The sequence below is a fragment of the Dipteris shenzhenensis genome, chromosome 29 (genome assembly GCF_047967505.1).
Source record: "Dipteris shenzhenensis isolate YYH24624 ecotype China chromosome 29, Dip_SZ_1.0, whole genome shotgun sequence".
In the NCBI taxonomy this organism is placed as follows: domain Eukaryota; kingdom Viridiplantae; phylum Streptophyta; class Polypodiopsida; order Gleicheniales; family Dipteridaceae; genus Dipteris; species Dipteris shenzhenensis.
The window spans coordinates 30755838-30779851 of NC_141624.1; the positions used below are offsets into that span (position 1 = coordinate 30755838).

At 47.5% G+C, this 24014-nt stretch overlaps 1 protein-coding gene across 3 annotated transcripts in view; it reads right to left on the reverse strand.

The window, feature by feature from the left end:
- LOC147882694 (ABC transporter C family member 8-like) overlaps positions 1 to 24014 on the reverse strand; it is an 81962-nt gene that overhangs the window by 42402 nt on the left and 15546 nt on the right. Inside the window, exons 2-5 of one of the 3 annotated variants that reach the window (XM_087400823.1) lie at positions 3260 to 3340; positions 1679 to 3105; positions 1242 to 1562; positions 1014 to 1100 (exon numbers count right to left, since the gene is read on the reverse strand). In XM_087400823.1, coding sequence (XP_087256949.1) covers positions 1014 to 1100; positions 1242 to 1562; positions 1679 to 3105; positions 3260 to 3281 — 1857 coding nt within the window. In that variant the 5' untranslated portion in view covers positions 3282 to 3340. Of the gene's footprint in view, positions 1 to 1013; positions 1101 to 1241; positions 1563 to 1678; positions 3109 to 3259; positions 3341 to 24014 lie in introns of all 3 variants that reach the window. The other 2 variants (XM_087400822.1, XM_087400821.1) reach the window with 2 other exon arrangements.

The following is a 24014-nucleotide window of genomic DNA, read 5'->3' on the forward strand; positions in this document are numbered from 1 at the left end:
TCTTGTTTCTAATAAAAAGAACCTTTAGAGAATTTAACATAATAGGTGTAGAGGAATAACAATTATCATAAATAAGACATGTGGATGCAATGAAGGGTCATGATAGTATTTTCTAGTTTGTGCCATACAATGGGGCATTTTCCACATGATTGCCACAACAGCAGGACTTCGACAAGAGGATGCTATGTAAGAGACACCTTGCCATGCTTTGGAGGAAGAGGAGCATAGTAGAGGGAGAATTGCTATAATATACTGAGCAAAAGCTCAATTTCAGGCAACAATCAGAAAGAAAGTTCTGACCATTGTCTTTTGTCCATGGGAAGAGGCTTCTAAGATGGCATGTAGTGAGCGACAATAAAAATCAAAGTGAAGGACCTGGTTCTCAATGGTCGTTTGCTGGCTCATCAACTGCAGCACAGTCATGAGGGTGATGCCAAACCTGCCCTGCATTATGACGGACAGGAATTTCTAGTTTTGAATGCCCTATGGAGGATGTTCTTTGTTCTTTTACTTCAATGTGAAATTTTCTCTCTTGTTTCAAGTTTGGCTGAAGGACTTTTCTATGGGCCTTGGGGTGAGCTTGTATAGGGTAAATGAGGATGGGATAAGGGAGATAGCAGTCATGGTCTGCTTACTTTCACTTTATAATTCACTTTTTCACTGCATGTGATAGTACACGTTTACATGCCAGGTAATCCTTAAACAGTCTGTGAAAGAAACAGACAATGCAAGCCTGCCACATGAAGGAAAAAGTAGATGATACAGTTTCTATTGCTTGTAGGAATTTTCATTGGTGTTAAGAGGAAAAGTTCAAGAGCAATCGTGACCTTTCCAAGTCCAGCATCAGAACATTACACCTTAACTGTGGCTGATTTAACTGGTGTAAAGTTTGATGTCCATGTTAATTTTTTTCGAATTCATGTTATGGTACAGTTTTTTGTATAAGTCAGATTATTAATCCCCTTCACGAAAAATGGAATGAATCAAACGAAATATAAAAGTTTCGTACCAACCAGAATGAAGTCAACTGCTGGCAAGAATTCTACTTGATGCGTCACAAGAATAACCGTTTTGTGCTCCAATGCTCCCAAGATACAGCTCTGAAGTCAGAAGAAAACTTCATAAGGTGGAGTTTGAAACTATAATTTTATTGCTCAAAAGTAATTTCTTTGTATGTGACTAGGTTCAACGAGACTTGTGGTGAAGGATGGAGAAGTGATCAAAATTGCCAAGAAGCTTACATTAAATAGAGCAGAAGCTGTCTGTGCATCAACTGCACTAAAGGGATCATCCAAAAGATAGATGTCGGCATCACGATAAACAGCACGAGCTAGTTGTATTCGTTGCTTTTGACCGCCACTCAGGTTGATACCTCTTTCACCAATTTCAGTCAGGTCTCCATGTGTGAAGTTCAATATGTCCTTCTCTAATGCACAGGCCTGTAGTGTTTTCTTGTATCGGCGTTCTTCGAGAGGCATGCCGAATAGAATGTTATCTTTGATTGTCCCAGTTGCGATCCAAGCTGTTTGAGCCACATAAGCAATTCTACCATTGGAAGTTACCTGATTAAAAACAGGAAGCCCACATAGCATATTTTATTTGAATGTAGATGAATTGAATATTTGGAATGAAGCACATTGGTAATGCGAATATTTGGCTGAAACATCAAGGTACTCACCGTTCCTGACACTTTTGGCACCTCTCCAAGTAGAGAGTGAAGGAGTGTTGACTTTCCAGACCCTATTCTTCCACATACAGCTACTTTTTCCCCACATTTGACAGAAAGATTGATCCCCCGTAATGTAGGTCTTTCACTGTTAGGATTCCAGCCTAGAAAACCATCAGTAATTTGGAGAGCATTTCCATCGATTGTGAAACTTCTCTTGACAGCATCATTTTGCAGCTCATCATCACTGAGGAAATTGTCTAGACGTTGCACTGAGACTTTGACCTGAATTAATGTTGCTAGCAAGTCCGATATCATTCTGATAGGCTCTTGAATTATGCGGAAGGTAGCCAGTACTGTGAATACTACGGTGGAAGTGAGAGGTATGCTAAGTATGATACAAGAATAGAATATCACTGAACCCACTACGAATGGGGAAATCCAGTACAAAACAGAAGAAAGAGACCTTATTTCTTGAAGAGAAGCAAGAGATTTGAACTCTTTCCCTCTCAAAATTCCAATATTTTCTTTGAACTTGGTTTCCCATGCTTGCAGCTTGATTACTTTCATTCCATTCAATAACTCTGTTGTTGCTCTAAGTCTTTCATCTTGAAAATCCATGAATTGTGCTTGTGACCTTTGCAGTGAAAAGGCTAGAGGTGAGTTTAAAAGGATTGTGATAATGATAAGAATCAAGCCTGGGATTGCTGCCAATCCGACAGTGGTAAAGAAAATTGCCACTGCCAGAGCGATCTGATATGGGATGACCCAAACCCAATGCATCCACCATGGAAATTCACCTATTCGATAGGCATCAACTCCTATGTAATTTACAACTTCACCAGCAGCATGCCTGCACTTTCCTGTGCTTGATAAGGACAGCTCTTTCTCATAAATTGCTGCCATCAATGCAGATCGCATCTTCATTCCTAGTCGCCGAGCCCCAAAATACCAATGCCTTTGTGAAAAAGATTCAATTGTTTTGACACAGAAAAGTGCAGCTACAAAAATATATCCTTCGTAACGGTACGCAATTCTACCAGATGCAAAATTAATAAAGAATCGAATAAATAAAGGCAAAGAGCTCATTGCTGTAGCACGGCAGAATGCTAACACGCCGGTCTTTAGGATGTCCTTCCAGTAGCACTTCATCAGCACATTGAAGACTGATGGTTTTTTTAAAGGGTTTTTCGTTTTCTCGATTTCCCAGATTTCTTTGAAGTGGCCATGATTCCATTCCGAAGAGTCCTCTTGCATAATGGACGGTACATCATTTTTCTCTAATGGTTTTGAATACCCCAATCGCAGGAGAGAGCCAAGCCAGGAAAAAGTTGCAAAGCTTAGGAAGCCTGCTGTTTTGTATAATGTGACATTGCCATTTCCGCTTGCAATGGAAGCAGATAGAAGTGGTTTAGTCAGGTCTCCATTAGAGCACATGTCTGCTGCATGTGTATATTTCATGTTAGAAAGGCCTCTACCAAAGGATGACGATAAATAGATTGTCAATATTTTATTGGAGATTACAAATATTAATTTTTAGCGACATGTAATATGACTTTAACATGAAAGTAAAATTTCTCTAGGGTAACCCACCTGGAACAGATTTTCCCGACATTGCAGCATCACAAGTTCGTGTTCAAGAATCGATGCAAATCATCTGTATGAGGAAAACGTCTGTGGATGGACAAAAGCAGTAAAGCCTAGACCGCCTTCAGAGCCACCCTCATCCACATTTAAAGCAAGTGAACAATACTATCAGAAGGTAAAAGGCATTCATTCAACATCCTTGTCTCTACACCCCTTTACATTTAATTCATACACTGGCCACATTTCCTCCCAAGCCAAACAACCTAAAAAACCCAATGGATTACACAGCTCAACACAAGCTCTCCTACTGACTGAGATCAAGCTCAGAAAATACATAGAAGACCCATGAAACTTAAATCCAGAAAATGACGACTTCAGAGCTGCATTACTACCACGAACACTTTCAGATAACTCAATGTATAATCAGACCCATGCATACTACAAAACCACAACCCACGAGACAGCCACTATCAACCGTCATCTTCATCATGAATTCAGAGGGGACCGGCCCGTCAACTACAACTAAGAGCACCATGCTTCCATGCCAAAATGTTGATCCAATGCAGCATTGCAAGATAGTCAGCACCCATGCTGTGAGTGCCAAACAAGAAACAAAAGTCGACTCCTTTGGCTCAAGCCATAAACTGCAAGAAACTCCAAGTGGCTTGCACCAATAGCTCGATATGAAAAAAGATCATCCAACACTGCTGCAACAGAATCTACTTCATCCTCATCTCCTGCACTTATATATTGAGTCCTTCCAAGGCAACACACGGCTTGTCGAATCCCATGGTCAAACATTTCGTGGTAGTATGCTCTCCACGCTTCTCTGAGCCTAGCATATAAAAAACTCCACCATCTGATACATGGTGATCAAAACTTCCACCCCTATACCAATGTTATTATAGAAATGGTAGAAGACGACAATGGGAGTGAAGTAGCGCCTGAGGACCTTGGCCTGCTCATGGTTGCATTCACGACCAAGCTCCTTGCTGCACCTCGCTGCCCCTAGAGATCCTACAGCCAAGGTCTTTGCAGGTGTACCCGGCATCCTCCTGTGGCAAAAGGCCTCACTATCTCCAGCCTCTAAGCAGTCGTATGCTCATTTGACGACTAGCTAGCCTATGCTCTCACTGCAGCACTTCCATCATCTTTCCTTTTTCATGAATACTGCCTCGTGGCTTCTCAGCTCATGGACTGTTGTCCGAGGCACTCCCTCTTGTAATGATAGTAGCCCTGTAGCTTCACTCATGATCTCAGTGTATATTGCCCTTTTCCCCATCACCGAGTACTCCCAACTCACATAGAAGTGATGCCCATAATCTTCCAGCTTCCTAGTAGAGACACCACGTTCGTCCACTTCAAGCCGGATCTCTCTACCACTCCCACAGCCACTATCTTCACGTACTAATAATCTTGTTAGAAGCACCTAGAGCCAACTCGTGATCTCATTGTCGCACCCTCGTTCGTCTCCTTCATCAAATCTAGTAGCTCCTAGTGAAGGCCACAGAGGACTCTTTCAGGACTCTCCAAGCAAGCTCACATGCAAACGATGATCATCCAGCTTATGAACCCGCTCTGCATCCTCTATCTTCACCTTCTCGTTATCAGAACACTGCTACTTCCCTCCTCCCAAAGAGCGCACAAAGCTCACGGATGGCGCCAGCCCGAGCTAGCTAAGGAGCTCTACACAAATGTAACAAACCACCTCTCCAACCCACATCAATGTGATCCTAGCAAGCTGATTGCTCTCTCATCAGGATTCATCAACCTCCCAGCAGGATCCATGTTCCCCCGCTCGTCACATCTATGCCAGCCAAATCCCAGAGCTCTCTCACACACTGTTGTCAAGCCACAATGATTCCCAACCTTCTCTGGAAGTGCAACGATCTGGACTTATGTCGCCATGCAGAGAGAAGCACCAGAGAGAAGCCCACGACCCAAACTCACGTCCTCCTACTATCACTCATGCTTTAGCCATCTCAGAAGCTCCCTCTATGCAAGGTAGAAACTCCAGCTCTTGTAAGACTCTCCCACTGCACAAAAGCCATGCGATCACCCCCAACCTGAAACTCCCCCCGCACACAGTAGAGATCCACACCAGATCAAGAAGCTCCCTGCAAGAGCAATTGCCGACCCTTCGAGCTGGATCCTAGACTCCCACTCACAGCCGCCATCCCACGTACAGCCATCTCGTCAATCCAGAAGCATCCCCTTCTCCATCACGTAGCCACCTTGCATGCACATGTACCTCTTGTATGAACCACGTCATCCTTAGCTATCCACCTCATTTTTGCCTTTTACCACTCTCCAAGTTTTCCACAAAACTTAGACCAAGGCCATTAATGCACACATTCCCAACCTTAGGCTCACCGGTTCCCTTGCACATACTCTTCCATCAAAGCCTTTAAATAACCACACATCCATGACGCCCACACAAAGTACAGGAGTGCCCCATGACTTTACCACAATACGGAACTCCACTCACGACACTATAAACACTTGGTAAAGGACTACTATGATGGACATATGCCACCCACGATCAACACCGTCACATTGGATACCATGCTGTACTCGAAAGCTGCTTACACAAGATCTGATTGAATGCCATCAAGCACACACACAAGTTGAACATCACACATGTACATATGTACAAGACGGGTTTGGGGTTTTCATAAATCTTCACACGCCTTTAGCAACCCCACTCTTCTGCTGTGACATTCATGTCCAGTGGCTAAAAGGAAAAAATCAGCAAACCTCCTGGATCAAAAACAAAGCAAGCTTGTACTCTATGCCTCTGCTTTCCTTTTCCCGGATCAAAAGGATAACTTTGAACCCTCCACTGCCATATATATGCATAATCCACCATCCCCCTGGATCAAAAGGAATCAACAACACACCAAATCGATATAGGCACCAGCTCCTTCCATATACCCACATCCTGACTAAGCCTCCAGGATCCCATAGCTTATCCTGCCAAGGCATCACACAACTCCACTGGCTATTAGCCATCACAGTTGTATCATGAGTCTTGCTTATCTTCACATGAGCCACATCTTTTGAGGTCACTTCCTCACACATAGATCTCACGAGCACAACCAGCCCATAATCTGTGATTAGGGACTGAACAACAGACCCTATTGCCTCAACCTTGTAAGCTCCCAAACTTAGCCCATCACATGAATTATCAAGATCACCCAAGAGCAAACAAACATTCTTTCCACCTACAGAATGCTCAAACATATGAGCACACTCTTTGCTATGCATCCTATCCTCACTGATATTCTCATTCTCTGAACAGTGATGAGAAGTACATTTTTTCTTGTCATTACCAACCACACAGGCAAAATCCATGAGGGTATCATCAAGTAAAGTCTCTAGCTCGTCATCAACCACACTATCACTACCATCCTGCTCAACATGCATACTGGTGTTTACATTCTTTTTCGAAGAGATCAATGCTAACATATCACCCAGTGCATCATCAAGAATACAATCCAGCTCATCATCTGAATCACCATCGTCCTGTAAACATTGAATCTTAACCTCATCATACACATCAAAGTCCGCATGCACACAATCAACACTTGCTGGTCCCACCCAAACTAAGAGTTCTAACTGTAGGTCTTTTACTTTATCAGTAATAGCCACATCAGCTTCATCACTGTCAGACATGATTGAGCTCTCATCTTCACTGCTAGTTTCAGCTCTCTCTTCTTCACTTGTTGAATCTGAAATCTCAGCCCCTTCGGTATGCACAATCATAGTGTCAACCACGAACTGATTGCATCAGCCATGTACTCCTTTCAAGCCTTGTCTTCAAGTGGCTGCATATCTGCTGTAACATGACCAGCCATCATATGCACTTCATCACACAACACTGGAGCATGATCATCATCTATCACTACACACATAGACTTATCCTTAGCTGCCTTTAATGGGCTCTCAACCTTTCTGCCATCTATGGCAGCAACCCCTTCGCTCGAGCTCTCCTCTGCCACCTCACACAGATCTGGTTGAGCAACACCCTCCTCCATAGCAACTGGCAAGCCTCCATTCATAATAAGTGTAATGATTTTCAGCTCCCCTACATCATCAACACTATATGCATCCGGTTCCTTCAACAGTGAAGACAACTGACTCTCTTCCTTTGATGAGATGCTCTCTTCCTCTCTCTCACTCTCTGTCTCTTCGTCTGTGACTGTCTCCTTAGATTCCTCTTTCAACTCTTCCCAAACTTCATAGGGCTCCTGGATTGTGCAAACCGTGCAAGAAAGGCTGCTCGCACCACTGTATACTCGGATTTTGCCTACTGAGGATGAGCAGTCCAACTTGAGTCTGCAGCCATACTTTTGCATCTCCCTGCAAGCACTAATTCATGATTTGAAACAAAATCTCAGGGCTTGCCCTATTTTTCATAAGTGCTGTAAATTCCATCTTTTCCAGAAACCTGGTTGCATTTTCATACGGCAGCCCCCAAAACTCTGGAAAGTCTTGTGCCATCTCTCTCACCTCTTCAACACTACAATTGACTACACAACTTCACACTTGTAAACTGAAGTGCACAATCCTCCGTGGAGGCACCAAAACGTGGATGGACAAAAGCAGTAGAGCCCAGACCGCCTTCACAGCCACCCTCATCCACATTTAAAGCAACTAAACAACACTATCAAATGGTAAAAGGCATTCATTCAACATCCTTGTCCGTACACCCCTTTACATTTAATTCATACACTCGCCACATTTCCTCCCAAGCCAAATAACCTAAAAAAACCCATTGGATTACACAACTCAACACAAGCTCTCCTACTGACTGAGATCAAGCTCAAAAAATACATAGAAGACCCATGAAACTTAAATCACAAGAAAATGACGACTTCAGAGCTGCATTACTACCACGAACACTTTCAAATAACTCAAGGTATAATGAGAGCCATGCATACTACAAAACCACAACCCACGGGACAGCCACTATCAACCATCATCTTCATCATGAATTCAGAGGAGACGGTCCCATCAACTACAAGTAAGAGCACCATGCTTCCATGACAAAATGTTGATCTAATGCACCATTGCAAGGCACCATTGCAAGATAGTCAACACCCATGCTGTGAGTGCCAAACAAGAAACAAAAGTCGAGTCCTTTGGCTCAAGCCATAAACTGCAAGAAACTCCAAGTGGCTTGCACCAATAGCTCGATATGAAAAAAGATCACCCAACACTGCTCTAACAGAATCTACTTCATCCTCATCTCCTGCACTTATATATTGAGTCCTTCCAAGGCAACAAACGACATGTCGAATCCCATGGTCAAACATTTCATGGTAGTATGCTCTCCACGCTTCTCTGAGCCTAGCATATAAGAAACTCCACCATCTGATACACGGAGATCAAAACTTCCATCCCTATATCAATGTTCTTATAGAAATGGTAGAAGACGACAATGGGAGTGAAGTAGCGCCTGAGAAACTTGGCCTGCTCACGGTTGCATTCACGACCAAGCTCCTTGCTGCAGCTCGTTGCCCCTGGAGATCCTATAGCCGAGGTCTTTGCAGCTGTACTCGGCATCCTGCTGTGGCACTATCTCCAACCTCTAAGTAGTCGTATGCTCATTTGACGACTAGCTAGCTTATGCTCTCACTGCAGCACTTCCATCATCTTTTCTTTTTCATGAATACTGCCTCACGGCTTCTTAGCTCATGGAGCTCACCACCTCTGTCGTCCGAGGCACTCCCTCTTGTAATGATAGTAGCCTTGTAGCTTCACTCATGATCTCAGTGTATATTGCCCTTTTCCCCATCACCGAGTACTCCCAACTCACATAGTAGCGATGCCCATAATCTTCTAGCTTCCTAGTAGAGACACCACGTTCGTCCACTTCAAGCCGGATCTCTCTACCACTCCCACAGCCACTGTCTTCACGTACTAATAATCTTGTTAGAAGCACCTAGAGCCAACCCGTGATCTCACTGTCGCACCCTCGTTCGTCTCCTTCATCAAATCTAGTAGCTCCTAGTGAAGGCCACAGAGGACTCTTTCAGGACTCTCCAAGCAAGCTCACATGCAAATGATGATCATCCAGCTTATGAACCCGCTCTGCATCCTCTATCTTCACCTTCTTGTGATCAGAACACTGCTACTTCCCTCCTCCCAAAGAGCGCACAAAGCTCACGGATGGCGCCAGCCCCAACTAGCTAAGGAGCTCTACACAAATGTAACAAACCACCTCTCCAACCCACATCAACGTGATAATCATCTAAGGAGGTACCTCCGGCACAAGAGCTTCACACCAAAGACTCCATAATCTCCCGAACTGAATCAGGTAATGGTCAACCTTCTGCTCCTCCTCCTGTCTCACTTTGCACAGCTCTTCCCAAACTTCATTAGAGCTCCTGGATTGTGCAAACCGTGCAAGAAAGGCTGCTCTCACCATTGTATACTCCGGATTTTGCGTGCTGAGGATGAGCAGTCTTGAAGGTAGAAACTTGAGTCTGCAGCCATGCTTTTGCATCTCCCTGCAAGCAATAATTCATGATTTGAAACAAAATCTCAGGGCTTGCCCTATTTTTCATAAGTGCTGTAAATTCCATCTTTTCCAGAAACCTGGTTACATTTTCATATGGCAGCCCCCAAAACTCTGGAAAGTCCAGTGCCATCTCTCTCACCTCTTCAACACTACAACTGACTGCACAGCTTCACACTTGTAAACTGAAGTGCACAATCCTTCGTGGAGGCACCAAAACGTGGATGGACAAAAGCAGTAGAGCCCAGACCGCCTTCACAGCCACCCTCATCCACATTTAAAGCAAGTGAATAACACTATCAGAAGGTAAAAGGCATTCATTCAACATCCTTGTCCCTACACCCCTTTACATTCAATTCATACACTCGCCACATTTCCTCCCAAGCCAAACAACCTAAAAAAACCCAGTGGATTACACAACTCAACACAAGCTCTCCTACTGACTGAGATCAAGCTCAGAAAATACATAGAAGACCCATGAAACTTAAATCGCAAGAAAATGACGACTTCAGAGCTGCATTACTACCACGAACATTAGAGGGGACGGGCCCGTCAACTACAAGTAAGAGCACCATGCTTCCATGCCAAAATGTTGATCCAATGCAGCATTGCAAGATAGTCAGCACCCATGCTGTGAGTGCCAAACAAGAAACAAAAGTCGAGTCCTTTGGCTCAAGCCATAAACTGCAAGAAACTCCAAGTGGCTTGCACCAATAGCTCGATATGAAAAAAGATCACCCAACACTGCTGCAACAGAATCTACTTCATCCTCATCTCCTGCACTTATATATTGAGTCCTTCCAAGGCAACACATGGCTAGTCGAATCCCATGGTCAAACATTTCATGGTAGTATGCTCTCCACGCTTCTCTGAGCCTAGCATATAAAAACCTCCACCATCTGATACACGGTGATCAAAATTTCCACCCCTATACCAATGTTATTATAGAAATGGTAGAAGACGACAACGGGAGTGAAGTAGCGCCTGAGAACCTTGGCCTGCTCACGGTTGCATTCACGACCAGGCTCCTGCAGCTCGTTGCCCCTGGGGATCCTACAGCCGAGGTCTTTGCAGCTGTACCCGGCATCCTGCTGTGGCACTATCTCCAGCCTCTATGTAGTCGTATGCTCATTTGAGCACTAGCTAGCCTATGCTCTCACTGCAGCACTTCCATCATCTTTTCTTTTTCATGAATACTGCCTCACGGCTTCTTAGCTCATGGAGCTCACCACCTCTGTCGTCCGAGGCACTCCCTCTTGTAATGATAGTAGCCTTGTGGCTTTACTCATGATCTCAGTGTATATTGCCCTTTTCCCCATCACCGAGTATTCCCAACTCACATAGTAGCGATGCCCATAATCTTCTAGCTTCCTAGTAGAGACACCACGTTCGTCCACTTCAAGCCGGATCTCTCTACCACTCCCACAGCCACCGTCTTCACGTACTAATAATCTTGTTAGAAGCACCTAGAGCCAACCCGTGATCTCACTGTCGCACCCTCGTTCGTCTCCTTCATCAAATCTAGTAGCTCCTAGTGAAGGCCACAGAGGACTCTTTCAGGACTCTCCAAGCAAGCTCACATGCAAACGATGATCATCCAGCTTATGAACCCGCTCTGCATCCTCTATCTTCACCTTCTTGTGATCAGAACACTGCTACTTCCCTCCTCCCACAGAGCGCACAAAGCTCCCGGATGGCGCCAGCCCCAACTAGCTAAGGAGCTCTACACAAATGTAACAAACCACCTCTCCAACCCACATCAACGTGATCCTAGCAAGCTGATTGCTCTCTCATCAGGATTCATCAACCTCCCAGCAGGATCCATGTTCCCCCGCTCGTCTCATCTATGCAGTAGCTCGTCACATCTATGCCAGCCAAATCCCAGAGCTCTCTCACACACTGTTGTCAAGCCACAATGATTCCCAACCTTCTCTAGAAGTGCAACGATCTGGACTTATGTTGCCATGCGGAGAGAAGCCCACGACCCAAACTCACGTCCTCCTACTATCACTCATGCTTTCGCCATCTCAGAAGCTCCCTCTATGCAAGGTAGAAACTCCAGCTCTTGTAAGACTCTCGCGCTGCACAGAAGCCATGTGATCACCCCCAACTTGAAACCCCCCCCTTGAAACCCCCCCTGCACACAGTAGAGATCCACACCAGGTCAAGAAGCTCCCTGCAAGAGCAATCGCCGACCCTTCGAGCAGGATCCTAGACTCGCACTCACAGCTGCCATCCCACGTACTGCCATCTCGTCAATCCAGAAGCATCCCCTTCTCCACGTAGCCACCTTGCATGCAGATGTACCTCTTGTATGAGCCACGTCACACAACGTCTAGTCATCCTTGCCCAAATTATAAATTACAATTTTGTGTGTGTGCAAGTTTGGCACAGAAGTTCCTCGGGTTTGGCATAGAGATGCTGCTATTGGGACTAATTGATGCATTCACGATACAATCTAGAAGAACATTAAAGAGGTTCCACACCAGGGGAGAATCCATGGCACACCTCCATCCTTTGTGGTAGAAATAGAGTGTCTAGAATCTCTTTTCTTTTTTGGTGAAATAGACCTCTATTAAGAGCAAAACACTCAAGGCGCAAATACAACATGAGACAATGAGAACACTGTGGTAAAGTATACTCAAAGTATCTAAGGATATGCAAATCTTGAGTGACTGAAAATGTCACTCTAGGCTAGTAGCTTTGATCAATGCAGATCTCGAAGTTGCTTGCATCCTAGGCCAAATGGCCATCAAAGTGTACAATATTTGTCCAAATGCTGGCCATGATATGAGATGGGTACACTTGGGTGCCTACTAGTCCCTGCTATGCAGGATGGAGTTTATGGTTTCCAATCTTTTTTTTTTCTTTTTTTCAAAGAAAGGAACCTTCTATTAATGCTTGAAAGATTTCATACAAGACAGCAGCCCCGAAGGTGCTGAGTATGGAAAATTTTGGAAAAGGCTAAAAGAAAGAACTGGCCTGTTCCAGAGAAACTCGGCTCATTGCCTAGGGGATCTTTGGAACTGGGGCTAACAACCAAGTGGGGGGGACTATACAGCCAGCAAATCCCTCGCGGGGTGAAGATGTAGAAAACTCCTGCAGGCCAAAGCCTTGCAGAAACGAGCACGTCTCTCGATAGTCACCCTGGAGCCTGGGGTCCCATATGCGAGTGGAGGGGCAGTGCCATCGTTGCTCTGACTATCTCACACTGCCTGTGGAGCTGTCATAGCGCAGCGAGGATCTGGATGGGAGCCCTCAAGATCATGACACGTATGCAGAGTCTTCATAGAGACCACCTGGGGGATGGTGGCTTTGTTGACAGAGGAAGGACAAGCGTTTCACATTGATGAGATCTCCCCAGCCTACTGAATACAGGGTCAGAGCATCCAGAGGATTGCACTCCATGAGGCAATGACTCTTGACAGCCTAGCTCCCCCTCCTCCTAGGGAGAACAGTGTTTGGGAGGTGGTAGCCAGCATCACGGCCTAGAACATTTGGGTGGCTTTATGCAGTCTTGTGATGGGTAAGCACCCGATTCCACCCTCGGCTACCCTAGTTGCCATCTAGCAGGATATCATTTACACTCTATGGTCCACCTGGGAGTGGCTGGACCACAATCGCGTCCAACGAACATCTCGGGGCACTCTCTGGGTCACCCAATGCCTCTCCCTCGAGGAGCCCTCGAGGGGGTCCACCTCAATGAGTCCATCTAAAACCTCCTGTCAATCCGTGTGGTGTAGGAAAAGAAGGGCACCTCATCCACCTACTCAGCTAGGTCGGCCCCAGAGGGCCAGAACCACTCTCCCGGATCCCACTCGACCTCCCTCAGGAGTCTACGCTCCCATAGCCAAAGGCGCCATCTAGAGGCACCCTGCTCTGATATTCTTGGTCAATGTGCCACTCCTTCCCCAAACGTCCCACCACTCTGATCATCTGCTAGTGAATCCCATCAAGACTCCCATCCATCTCGGGGTCTCTCAGTGAGTGGCTGGAGTAGGTCTCCAGGTCCTACACGGAAGAAGCTGGGGTGCGTGCTGCCTCGTTGCATCAACATCCTCAAAGGAACACCAGTACGGGAAAATTGCCCCAACCATTTGCTGTCTCTCCAAATGTGAAGTCCTTTCCACCAAGACTCAGGAATGGCTAAGTCAATCTCGCCCATCCGTTGCCCTGCCCCTCGCAGATGAGATGCGCTAGGGTGTTAAGCCTCGCCTCTACCTCCATAGGTAATTTGCTCCAATGGCCAAAGGACCCTACTAGACCACTGTCCCACTGTGCCCAACCAATGTGAGTCCGTTGTCTGAGCAAACGTCCCTCCCAATCTCTGATCTCTGGGTGCCACATAAGGGGTTGGCGCTCAAACTCCTTTTTGCATCTAGGTACGGATGAGATCCTTTGCTAGACCCTGTGAAGGCTCCTCATCAGTGGGGAGGCCTTCCCTGTAAGGGGGGCCTCTGAGAAAATCCATCTATGTGAAGGCTACCATTGTCCCCCAGTGCATGGGGTGTTCCTTAGAAGCCCTCGCTGTAAGAGGAGTTTCCAAGGCTTTGCACCTGGGGTGAGGCCACAAACCACCAACTTGCCCAGAAGGGCTCTGCTCTACATCTCTGGATCAATGATACCCAAGCCTCCTAGTGCCTGCCGCATGATCACCGTTTGCCAGGCTACTCGGGCCCTAGTGCTCCTCGTGCCGTCTGAACTTGCCCAAAGGAAGTTTCGTACCTACCGTCGGAGCTGCCCAAAGCATCCTCTGTGAAAGCACCAACAGGAGGCGATATACCAAGCTGTGGCAAGAAGAACTTGGTTCGCCACTAAGGCGAGACCTGCTAGGGAGAGTTTGGCCGAGATCCAATATAGAAGCTTGCGCCGAACACTGTCAAGGTTGGATGTCTTACCTATCTCCCCCTTTCGGGATCAAACAAATCCACCCCTGCTCAAGGACTGAGGGAGAAGGCCTGTGTCAAAAATCTCTCGGCAAGCTAAACGGAAAGGGGTGGAAATAATCTCCTAGAAGTTCCGGAAGAAGGCCGGAGTCAAGCCATCCTCACCCGGGCACTTTTGGGTCGGGAGAGCCTTGAGGGCTTCCCAGAGCTCCTCATCTATGAAAGGCTCCTCAAGTCTGCTGCATAAATCTTGCGAGACTACTGTCGGAACATGATCCCAAACTAGCTCTCAGGCCACAAGACCAGCTGGGGTCATCCTCTCTGTCTGAAAGAGCTGGCTGTGAAAATCGATGGTCATGTCCAAAATCTCCTATGGATCAGTGTGCATGATGCCCTACGAGTCCTGGAGACACTGCAGCTGTGTGCCTGCCGATCGGGGCCAAGCGGTCTGAAAGAACTGCCTCGTCATCATGTCTCCCTGCTACACCCATTGGGCCTAGGAGAGTGATAGGAGAACTCAACCTGCTGCAACTCCGTGTCCTGGAGCTCGAGACGAGCGCTCTCGAATCTGTCACTAAGCCACTGAGAACCTGGGTCATGCTCCCTGAGCCTCTCGATGGAGGTGAGGTCTCTCCTCAAAGCCTGCTCACACTCCTGAAGGGTCCTCCTCTGCCTAAGGGTGTGAGCTTGTAGCTCCTCACTGCTCCTCTGAATCGCATCGGCTACCCACGCAGCTTATCCCTCACATGGTGTCATCTCCGACTGCTCCCAAATCTCTGCCATGACCTGTTGGATCTCCTCGTCCTGCAGGAGGTCCTCTGGAATGCGGACCCCCTTCTAGGGGAGACCTCGGAGGGGCTACTCTAAGTGAAGTACCACTGGAGAGTGGTCAGGCATCGTGGTACCTACCAGAATCCCGGTAGATCCGCCTCTGTGTAGTGCCCAGTCCCCAGCATAGAAATGGTCTAGTCCCTCTAGTAATCCATCGTGTCTCCTCTGTCCAAAGGAGAAGAGAAGATTGCCAGGTTTCGTGTTGAAATCTAGCTCCCTCCACGGTTCTCTGCCACTAATCATGAAAATGAACTGCTCCCAGGTGCTACGCTTTGCTATTGGCATCTCAAAGAACGAGGCGCCGCCCTGCTTGTCTTCCCCGAACTCCAGGTTGTTGAAGTCACCTCCAACAATCCAGGAGTCTACATCTGGAAGACACTTTGATAGCCTCCACCAAAAGGCCAGGCGGTGCTGTCTACACGCTGGGGCATACATGTTTAGGATCCCAAAAGGTCGGGTGGTGTTGTCTACATGTTGGGGCATACATGTTCACGATCCCAATCTTGGACTCTCCCATCTGAACTCCCATCCAAATTGCCTGTCTTGGAATGAGCTTCCTTTGATTGTAGACCTCTGGAGCGAAAGTCTATGAGACTAAGATGCAGACCCCTACGCTCCGTCCTACTATGGGGGACCACTCCTCTGTACCTCTCCCTGGGATAAGGTGATGACGTCCTCTAATGTCTGTGGCTGAAAACATGTGCTCCTGAATCATAAGGATGTCCACTGCCCGCCCTACCACTGCCGTCTGCAACTCCTGCCAGAGTATCAGGTACTGTAGCTAGCTACGAACACGATCGTGGAGCCCGTGTATGTTCCAACTCACTATGGTCCAGCTCATGAGGACAGGGAAGTCAGGAACAAGGCTCTCCTGTGAGTGGGTGCCTGTCCCAGAAAGACTACCTTGTGTGACTTTGCCTAGGGTTTGGAGGGCGAGTAGTCGGTGTCTCTGCGGCGCCGTACTAGGGTGGATACCGGCTCAATACCGATCTTCCATGCCCACTTCATCATGAAGGAGGCTTCTACCCCGAACAGTTCCGCACACTTTTGGAGGGACCAGAGGCTCCACCTTTGTATCCAGCGGCAATCTGATAACTCCCATTGCCAAACCACACAATGGCTCCTCGCGTATAAAGCTCAGCTGAAAGTTCACCTCCACGCCATGGGCATACCAGAGGTCTAGTCCCTGTGGCCCCATCCACTCGTCCATCATAAGTGTAATATGATTCCCCAAAATAGCATCGAACACCTCCAAGGACCACTTCTCCAACCCTGTGGAGGCAAACTGAAATCTCCAAACGGGGTGTGTCTGAGATCCCACTGCACTGACCAAACCCCCCTTCCGGGGCTGAAGGACCATGAGCGTTACATCCAGTGGTAGAGGATATGAGTCTAGAATCTCCAGATAGTTCCAGGGTCCTCACCTCCAAAAGTCCTGCGGTAAGGGACGCCCAGGCTGGGAGTTGGCAGCTGCTGACCGGGAGGATGAGCCTCGTCCCTCAGGATCCCTCCTTGAGCGGACCTGCTGCTGCAATGAGGAAGTAGAAGGGAGCGTCATCGTTCCCTTGCCCGCTGGCAGGGGTGTCGAAGCAGAAGAAGCTACTGCTGAGGTGAAGAGGGGGTGGCGGGGGAGGGAGGGGTAGGGACACGGGGGGGTAGAGGGAGGGGGGCGGGTGATGAGGGTGACCATAGAAGGGGGGGCTGGGGGGGGGGGGAGGGAGGGAAGAGGAGGAGGGGTCTAGGCAGGGAGGGGGAGGGGGAGGAGGAGGGATAAGGACGACCTCAAGCCCCCCCTACTGATCAGGCTCATCGGGACTCTGGATCGCGGCTCCTCCACGGTCGCCGTTGGGCTATCGTTTGCGGCCTCCGCCATCGTCGCATTTGAAGCTCCTGGGGCTCGCTGCTGCTGCAAGGGTGGGTGCGAAGGCTGGACCTCCGAAGCTGGAGGATCGTCTAGATGGGTAGTGGCCCCTGCCACTGGGGGAGGTGGTTCCTAATGTTCCTCCTTCGAGGCCTCTTGGTTAACCCTGTCCCTCTCTCTGCGATTGGATCTTTGCCTGCGGTGCTTTCGGGCCTGCTTGCTTGGTTTCTTTTTCTTTTTAACCTTGGTGCAGTCCCCTTCTAAGGGGGTAACCCATGGGGTTTGAGACTCCTGCTGCTCCTACCTGAGAGGACGTTGGACTCGAGCCTGCTGACTTTGTCTACTCTACAGGGGGAGGTGCATGGGGGACGCCATGGGGACAATCTCTGGCGAGGTGACCCATCTGTCTACACTGAAGACACTGGCCTGGTAACCTGGAAATCTCCACCCGCTGGCAAAGTGTGCCCCCTTCAAGGGTCTTGAGAAGAATCAACTCTGGGAGGGACTCTGGGCTCTCAACCACCAGTCTGATCCTGGGGATTCCATCATCTGCTAGAACTAAGGAGGTCGACTCTGGCGGGGACTCGAGTAATGTGCCAAATGCCCGTGACCAATGGAAGGAAGGATGGCTCGATACTCCTTGGGGAGCCTTGGGAAGCGGAGTGTAACCGGCAAACCTGGAACATGGTGTCGTATCCATGTCCTCCATTGTGAACCCATGATACCAAGGAAAGAGGTAAACAAGATGTGGGCCAAAGAGGATGGGGCTCTGCTCCACAAGTGTCGAGGCAGTGTCAGGGGAGCTCAGCTAAATGAGGAAAACGCCTCTTCCATAGATGGTGACCTCCTGGATGTGGTCTCCCTCTAATGCCAAACTCGCCTAGATCCACTATCGCACCTATCTCTGTGTAGGCGTGAGGCCCCCAATTCTGCCCACAAGCGCCTTGTCCTGGAGGGACTAAACTGCCTGCTGTACCTATTGCTTGTCAGCTGGGGAAAGAAGAACCTTAACGGCTATGGGATTCGAGGGTGCTGCCATAGGGCCCCTCTGGCCAGACCAAAGGTCACCACCAAGATCCTCTTCCTTCTGATAAACGCGAATGCTCCTGCTGCTAGTGGAGAAAGGAGAAAAAAGGGGGATGGGGTGAAGGGAAGGGACAATGCGGGAGGGTGGAGACTAATAGGGCGGAAGAAAGGGAGAAGCGGAGGGGGGGGTTTAATGAAGCAGCAGCGGGGGGGAGGGGGGGTCAGGAAGAGGGCAGAAGGGAGGTGGAGGGTGAAGGAAGCCTAGGGGGCACAGGAAAAGGGGGGGGGAGGTGGGATGAAGAAGTGAAGGGGCGGGAGGGTGGTGAGGAGAAGGCGAGGGAGGGAGGGAGGAGGCGAGCGGGAGGTGGAGCAAAGGGCGGAAGGGGAGGCGCAAGCAGAGGGAAAGGCGTTGGGAGGAGGGCGGGGAGGCAGCAGGGCCGAGCGGCGGATAGGCGGAGGGGAGGCGAGGTGGAGCGGCAGCCTAGGCGGAGGCGGGGGTGAGGCGACGAGGAGGCAGAGGGGAGGTAGAGCGGCGATGGCGAAGTCGGGCAGCGGAAGCAGCCAGGTCTGGGCGTGAGCAGCCAAGCCCGCTGAGAATGTGTCTGTTCGCTTATGCAACTTAGACAACACAAGTCTACTTTTGAATCAATCAGAAACATGGTTTCCAATCTTACGAGTGACTATCATGAGATTGAAACTGCACTGTGTTCAATTTTAGAGGATGAGTTTGGGCATGTTCTTGGATTCATCTAGATATGCCCTTGGGTGCCATTCATAGCCTATGTAAATCTACAAAAGTAGTAAGCAATGCAATAGGCTCCCAACTCTCGTCTGTTGGTGCGGGTGCAGGTCTATACTAAGTAGTGTCAAGTCTATTGAACTCTACAAGATGATCCAAGACCGTCAAAGTCCAAGAGGAGAGCTGACCCTCATAGAAATGCTAGGGCCTTGTCAAAGTGTTACGTCAACCATAATCATGGAATCCTGAAATTGTGAATTAGCCTAAGCAGTCGAATTGCCTCTCTACCAGGTAACAACGTAACTTACAATTCTCCATTGCCCGTAGGAAATCATGAGTTTGCGCTGCTAGCATTCCTGCCTTCATCGAGGGCTCTCCTTACATTAATCACCAAGCCATCAGTCTCTAGCTAGCCATGCCTTATACTTGCCATATGGCAGTAATATGTCGCACAAGGGACCCTTCCATAAAAGCTCTCTCATGAACTTTCCTTTGCATTAATGCCTAAGTCTAGGAATAAACCTAGACCCCATCCCTCTAAGCCCCACTAATGCAAGCACTAGCGGGCTCTCATGGATTCCCATCTTACCAGAACTATTGATGGATCTGCAAGGACGTGGGTTTTGATTTTGGGTGGAGTCTTAACTCTTATAGTACTTCTATTAGCCTTTCAAATAGCCAGCCATTGAATGATAAGTTGAAGCTAGCAAGCAAATGAATGATCCGTCAGGGCCATTAGGCGAACAATCAAAAGAATACTGCTTTTGATCATTGCTGGAAGGAAAGAGGGCTGACGTAAGGGATGTTGAAACCCATAGGAACAAGAAAAAAAGAACTAGACCAGAAGAAGACCATTGCTACGCACTGCCGTTGACCTACACGCAGAGAAATTAAAATAGAAAAGAAGAAACAGCCAAATCATCTCAAAGGTCATGAGGCCTTAGAAAAAGCCATGTCATAGCTTTGATTTCAAAACAAAGAACCATTATGTAAGAGATTGGGACCGAGACGACCGGAGGTAGGAATCAAGAGGATTGACATTGAAGAGCAAGATCAAAAAACAAATTCATGTATTACGATGAGATCGAATCGAATCCAATTTTAAAATTCAAGACCATGAACAAATAAAATTCATCTTATGACGATGACAAGTTCAATTATTAAAAGTGAGAAAAGAGTGAGGAAAGGAAAACATGTTGTTGAAGAAGTTACTCATGAGAAATGTATGGATTTGGAGAAAATAGACTATTGCAAATACGGAATTCCTTTTTCGGAATTCACAAAACTAGAAAACCAAACCCTTGATATAGAAACTCAGTTAGAGTCTATTATCAATTCATTAAACCCTAACTAAAGCAATCTCCAAGTTATCAGAGTCTCAATCTGTAACTCTTGTTGAAAATCACAAACTCCTCTATTTCAAATATCTTAATTAAAAAAAAGACTCCTATTAAGTATGAAAGAAGCCCCGAGAGCAATGCTCATGGGAAAAGTACATGGGAAGACCTAGGAGAGAAGGCTGAGACTTCACCATATGCAGCCCAATATCACGCATTTCTCGAGGCATGGGGAAGTTCTCCTTGTCGGGGTGCTTTTTCCCATAAAAAAGATTACTATTAAGAATGAACAAAACCTGCGAGAGCAAAAACTCAAGGCGGCAATACATCATGCAGTGCATGAGAAAACACCTCTCTAAAGGAGGTAGAAAACAACCAAGGTTGAGGTTGAAAATGCCATCTCAACCCTATAGTAGTCTCAAACAAGAAAGGGGAGACCCCCCATTCTCTGAAAGATATAGCTCTTCTAGCAGAGGCTTTGCCCAGATGGCCATCAATGTATGTATAGTGTCTATCCATATACTGGCCAAGGTAAAAGAAGGGTGGACCTGAGATCCATCCAAAGCCTCTATGCATATGGCTCTCCAAATACGCCACGCTGTAATACTCGGCAGTATCTCCCAAGAAGAATCCACTGACGCATGTTCAGATCTCAAAGGTGAAGCTGGAACATCATCCAAAGAGCATGGCTCAACTAAATGGCGACGAATCAATAAAGCCCAAGATGAGTCATGTCTCTCTTAGGGGACCTAGGGCCTTGAAAGAGAGAGCTAAGCAACTGAGCTCCAAGTCATGAAAAAGGGGTGATGAATAAATGTACTGAGAACCTTGACTATCCTTTTCCAAATCCCAAAGGCAATGCTAAACTAGCTCATAGGAGAGAGGCAGTGAGAACAAGTAGGGTCAGCTCCAAACTGGAACCCCCAAAGGTTCATGGCAATCCCGCCATGAATAGAAAGCCAAAGAATAGAGTGATTTTTCTATTCCTGCGGGATTTCCAAAGTCTCCTCCAGAAATTCTTATGTATGACAGCTGAAATCTCATCACACTCCCAAGGGGGTGCTTTGGAGGGCCTCCAACCTCTATAGCTCAACTAGAATCTCTTGGCGTTACTAACATTGTAACGAAATAAGGGAAGTCTCTTCTCTCGGTGCCCTTCATCATCCATTCCCATTCCCCGGGATCCCACTGCAAGTACTTTATGTGAACACCCCCATAAAGCCACAATCTCCACACTCCTAGGGTAACATGACATGGGTGAGGGTCTAACTAGAACTCTATGTCTGAGCCATTCTCCACCAACAATCCTGACTGTTGAAATGGAATCTGTAATAAAACATCATCAGTCGATTTGGACAGCCTGCCAATCCCAAGGTCATCAAAGACCAAGGCATCCTCATCTACTCCAGCGACTGCAATAACTTGTAGAAGAATGCCTACTCCAGTGAATGCACCCATCCAAGTGGAACAAGAAATAGGCATATCATATGTTTCCATCCAATCCATTGGAATGGCTGCATCACTTTGCTGAATTCTGCCTGTGCTCCCTCTGAGATGGCTTACTAATTGGGCCTTCCCCTCCTTTGGAAGCTTTTAAAAGCTGTCTAGGATCCCTCTCCCACTTGGACCATTGCATATAGTGTGAGGCACTAAGTGATTTGCCATGATCATCAAGTATGATGTCGTTCCACATGACAGGTTGCATGTCTATCCCTTCACGAGAGGAAGGGGAAACTTTTCAAAGAGTACTCCTGAAGCCAGCCCAAGCCTTTAGGATAGTAGCCATAAGAGGGGATGAGGGAGACTTGAGGAGAGCTGAAGTAAAAATCCATCTAGTATTGTGCATCCAGTCTCCTCCCGAAGTTGGCGTATAGTTAGCATGCTGCACATAAAGAAATCCTTCCACAGCTCTTGTCCTAGCATAAGTCTTCTCACAAACATCTTGTAGAGCAAGGCCCTACACTATAAATCTAGATCTATGATGTTAAGCTCGCCTTCATATATGGGGAGGATCAATGTCTCCCAAGCCACCCTGGCTATTACATCTGTTGTGCCATCAAGCCCACTCCATAGAAAATTCATTATAGGTCTCTTGAGCTGAGTGATACACTCACGGCACCAACAAGAACAAATAAACCAAGCAGTGGCTAACAAAACCTGATTGACCACCACAACCCTGGATGCAAGATCAAGCTTGGATGAACTCCAAAAGAGGAGTTTTCTCCTTATACTCTCTAGGATCGGTGCAAACTGTTGTGATGGAGAGATACCCATACTGACTTGGCACCACAAATACCTGACAGGAACACCCCTCTGAATCCGTGAAACCAAAAATGTCATGCCCCAATCAAGAGGACACATCTCTTTTTATCTGACTACCCGGCCTTCCTCAAGTGTACCATCGGCACCTTGCCAATATTGCAGCCTCCTTTGGAGTGGTCATAGAGATCCCCCCCTTCCAAGCCTACCTTCTTCTTCAACGGAGGCGGTTAAGGATGATGGGTTGCCTAAAGTTAGGGTCATCGTCTCTGACCCTCGTCTCTGACCCTAACATCACGGATGACCACATCATGCTTGAGCAACCAGATGGATTCTTTTTCCGGCCAAATATAGAGATTGCCGGTAGACAGGATCAGTGCAGGACATGCAGGACCCATGGGCACTTTACTGGAGACTGCCCAAGGAGGAAAAAAAGACCCAAAAAGTCTAGCACCCTCTGTTCGTCCTCTGCAGTGCGTGCTACCAGAACCTCCTTTAGCACGTCCAAGAACCTCCTCGTGTCCTCCAGCTGCCGTTCTGCATTGGGTTGTGGTTAGGGTTGTCACTCCACCAGCACAGGAGGACACCTCTCATCACTCGGGGTCTTATGATTCCAATAGGAGACATTCCTATTTTGGTTGCGATTGAGGCTCCCTTCCCTTCAGTTACAGATCACGAGAGGCCTTTAATTGCCATAGCTCTTGCTAGAGTTATACCTTGGTTCCGGAAGAGGTTAGGACCAGTGATGGAACTCATACAGACACGTGGACTCTTAGACCTCTACTCGAGCAGCCACCTGCCTCTATTGCACTTCGGACCTTTTTCATTGTTAAGAGGCAAGGGTGTTTCCTCTTCTACTTTCTAGAGTGTAGGGATTCTTCGCACTCCTGTGTCAGGCCTAGTACATAGGAACTTATATTTTGTCCTGGCAAATTTGGCGGAGATTGAGGAGGAGTTTGTGCCCTCCACATTTGGGGATGCTGTTATTGGATTTCCTATCGACAGAGCATTTCCCTCCACAGGGGTGAGGGTTCTTTTCTTCGTGGATTTCCCTCTACTTGACACATTTGGGAGGAGGTCCCCTTCTTAGGAGAGATTCGTTTCTACCACCAAGTCTGGTAAGGTATTCCATCCTATCTTTTCTTGCCAATGAGGATCGTATGTTGGAACAAACAGGGCCTTGGTGGAGTGCCACATTGCCACCACGATAGTTGGTTTGTAATCAGCTTCATCCAGGTGTTATTGGGGACACTATTGACATTCTCTTTATTCGGGAACATAAATTGGATGCTAGGGATT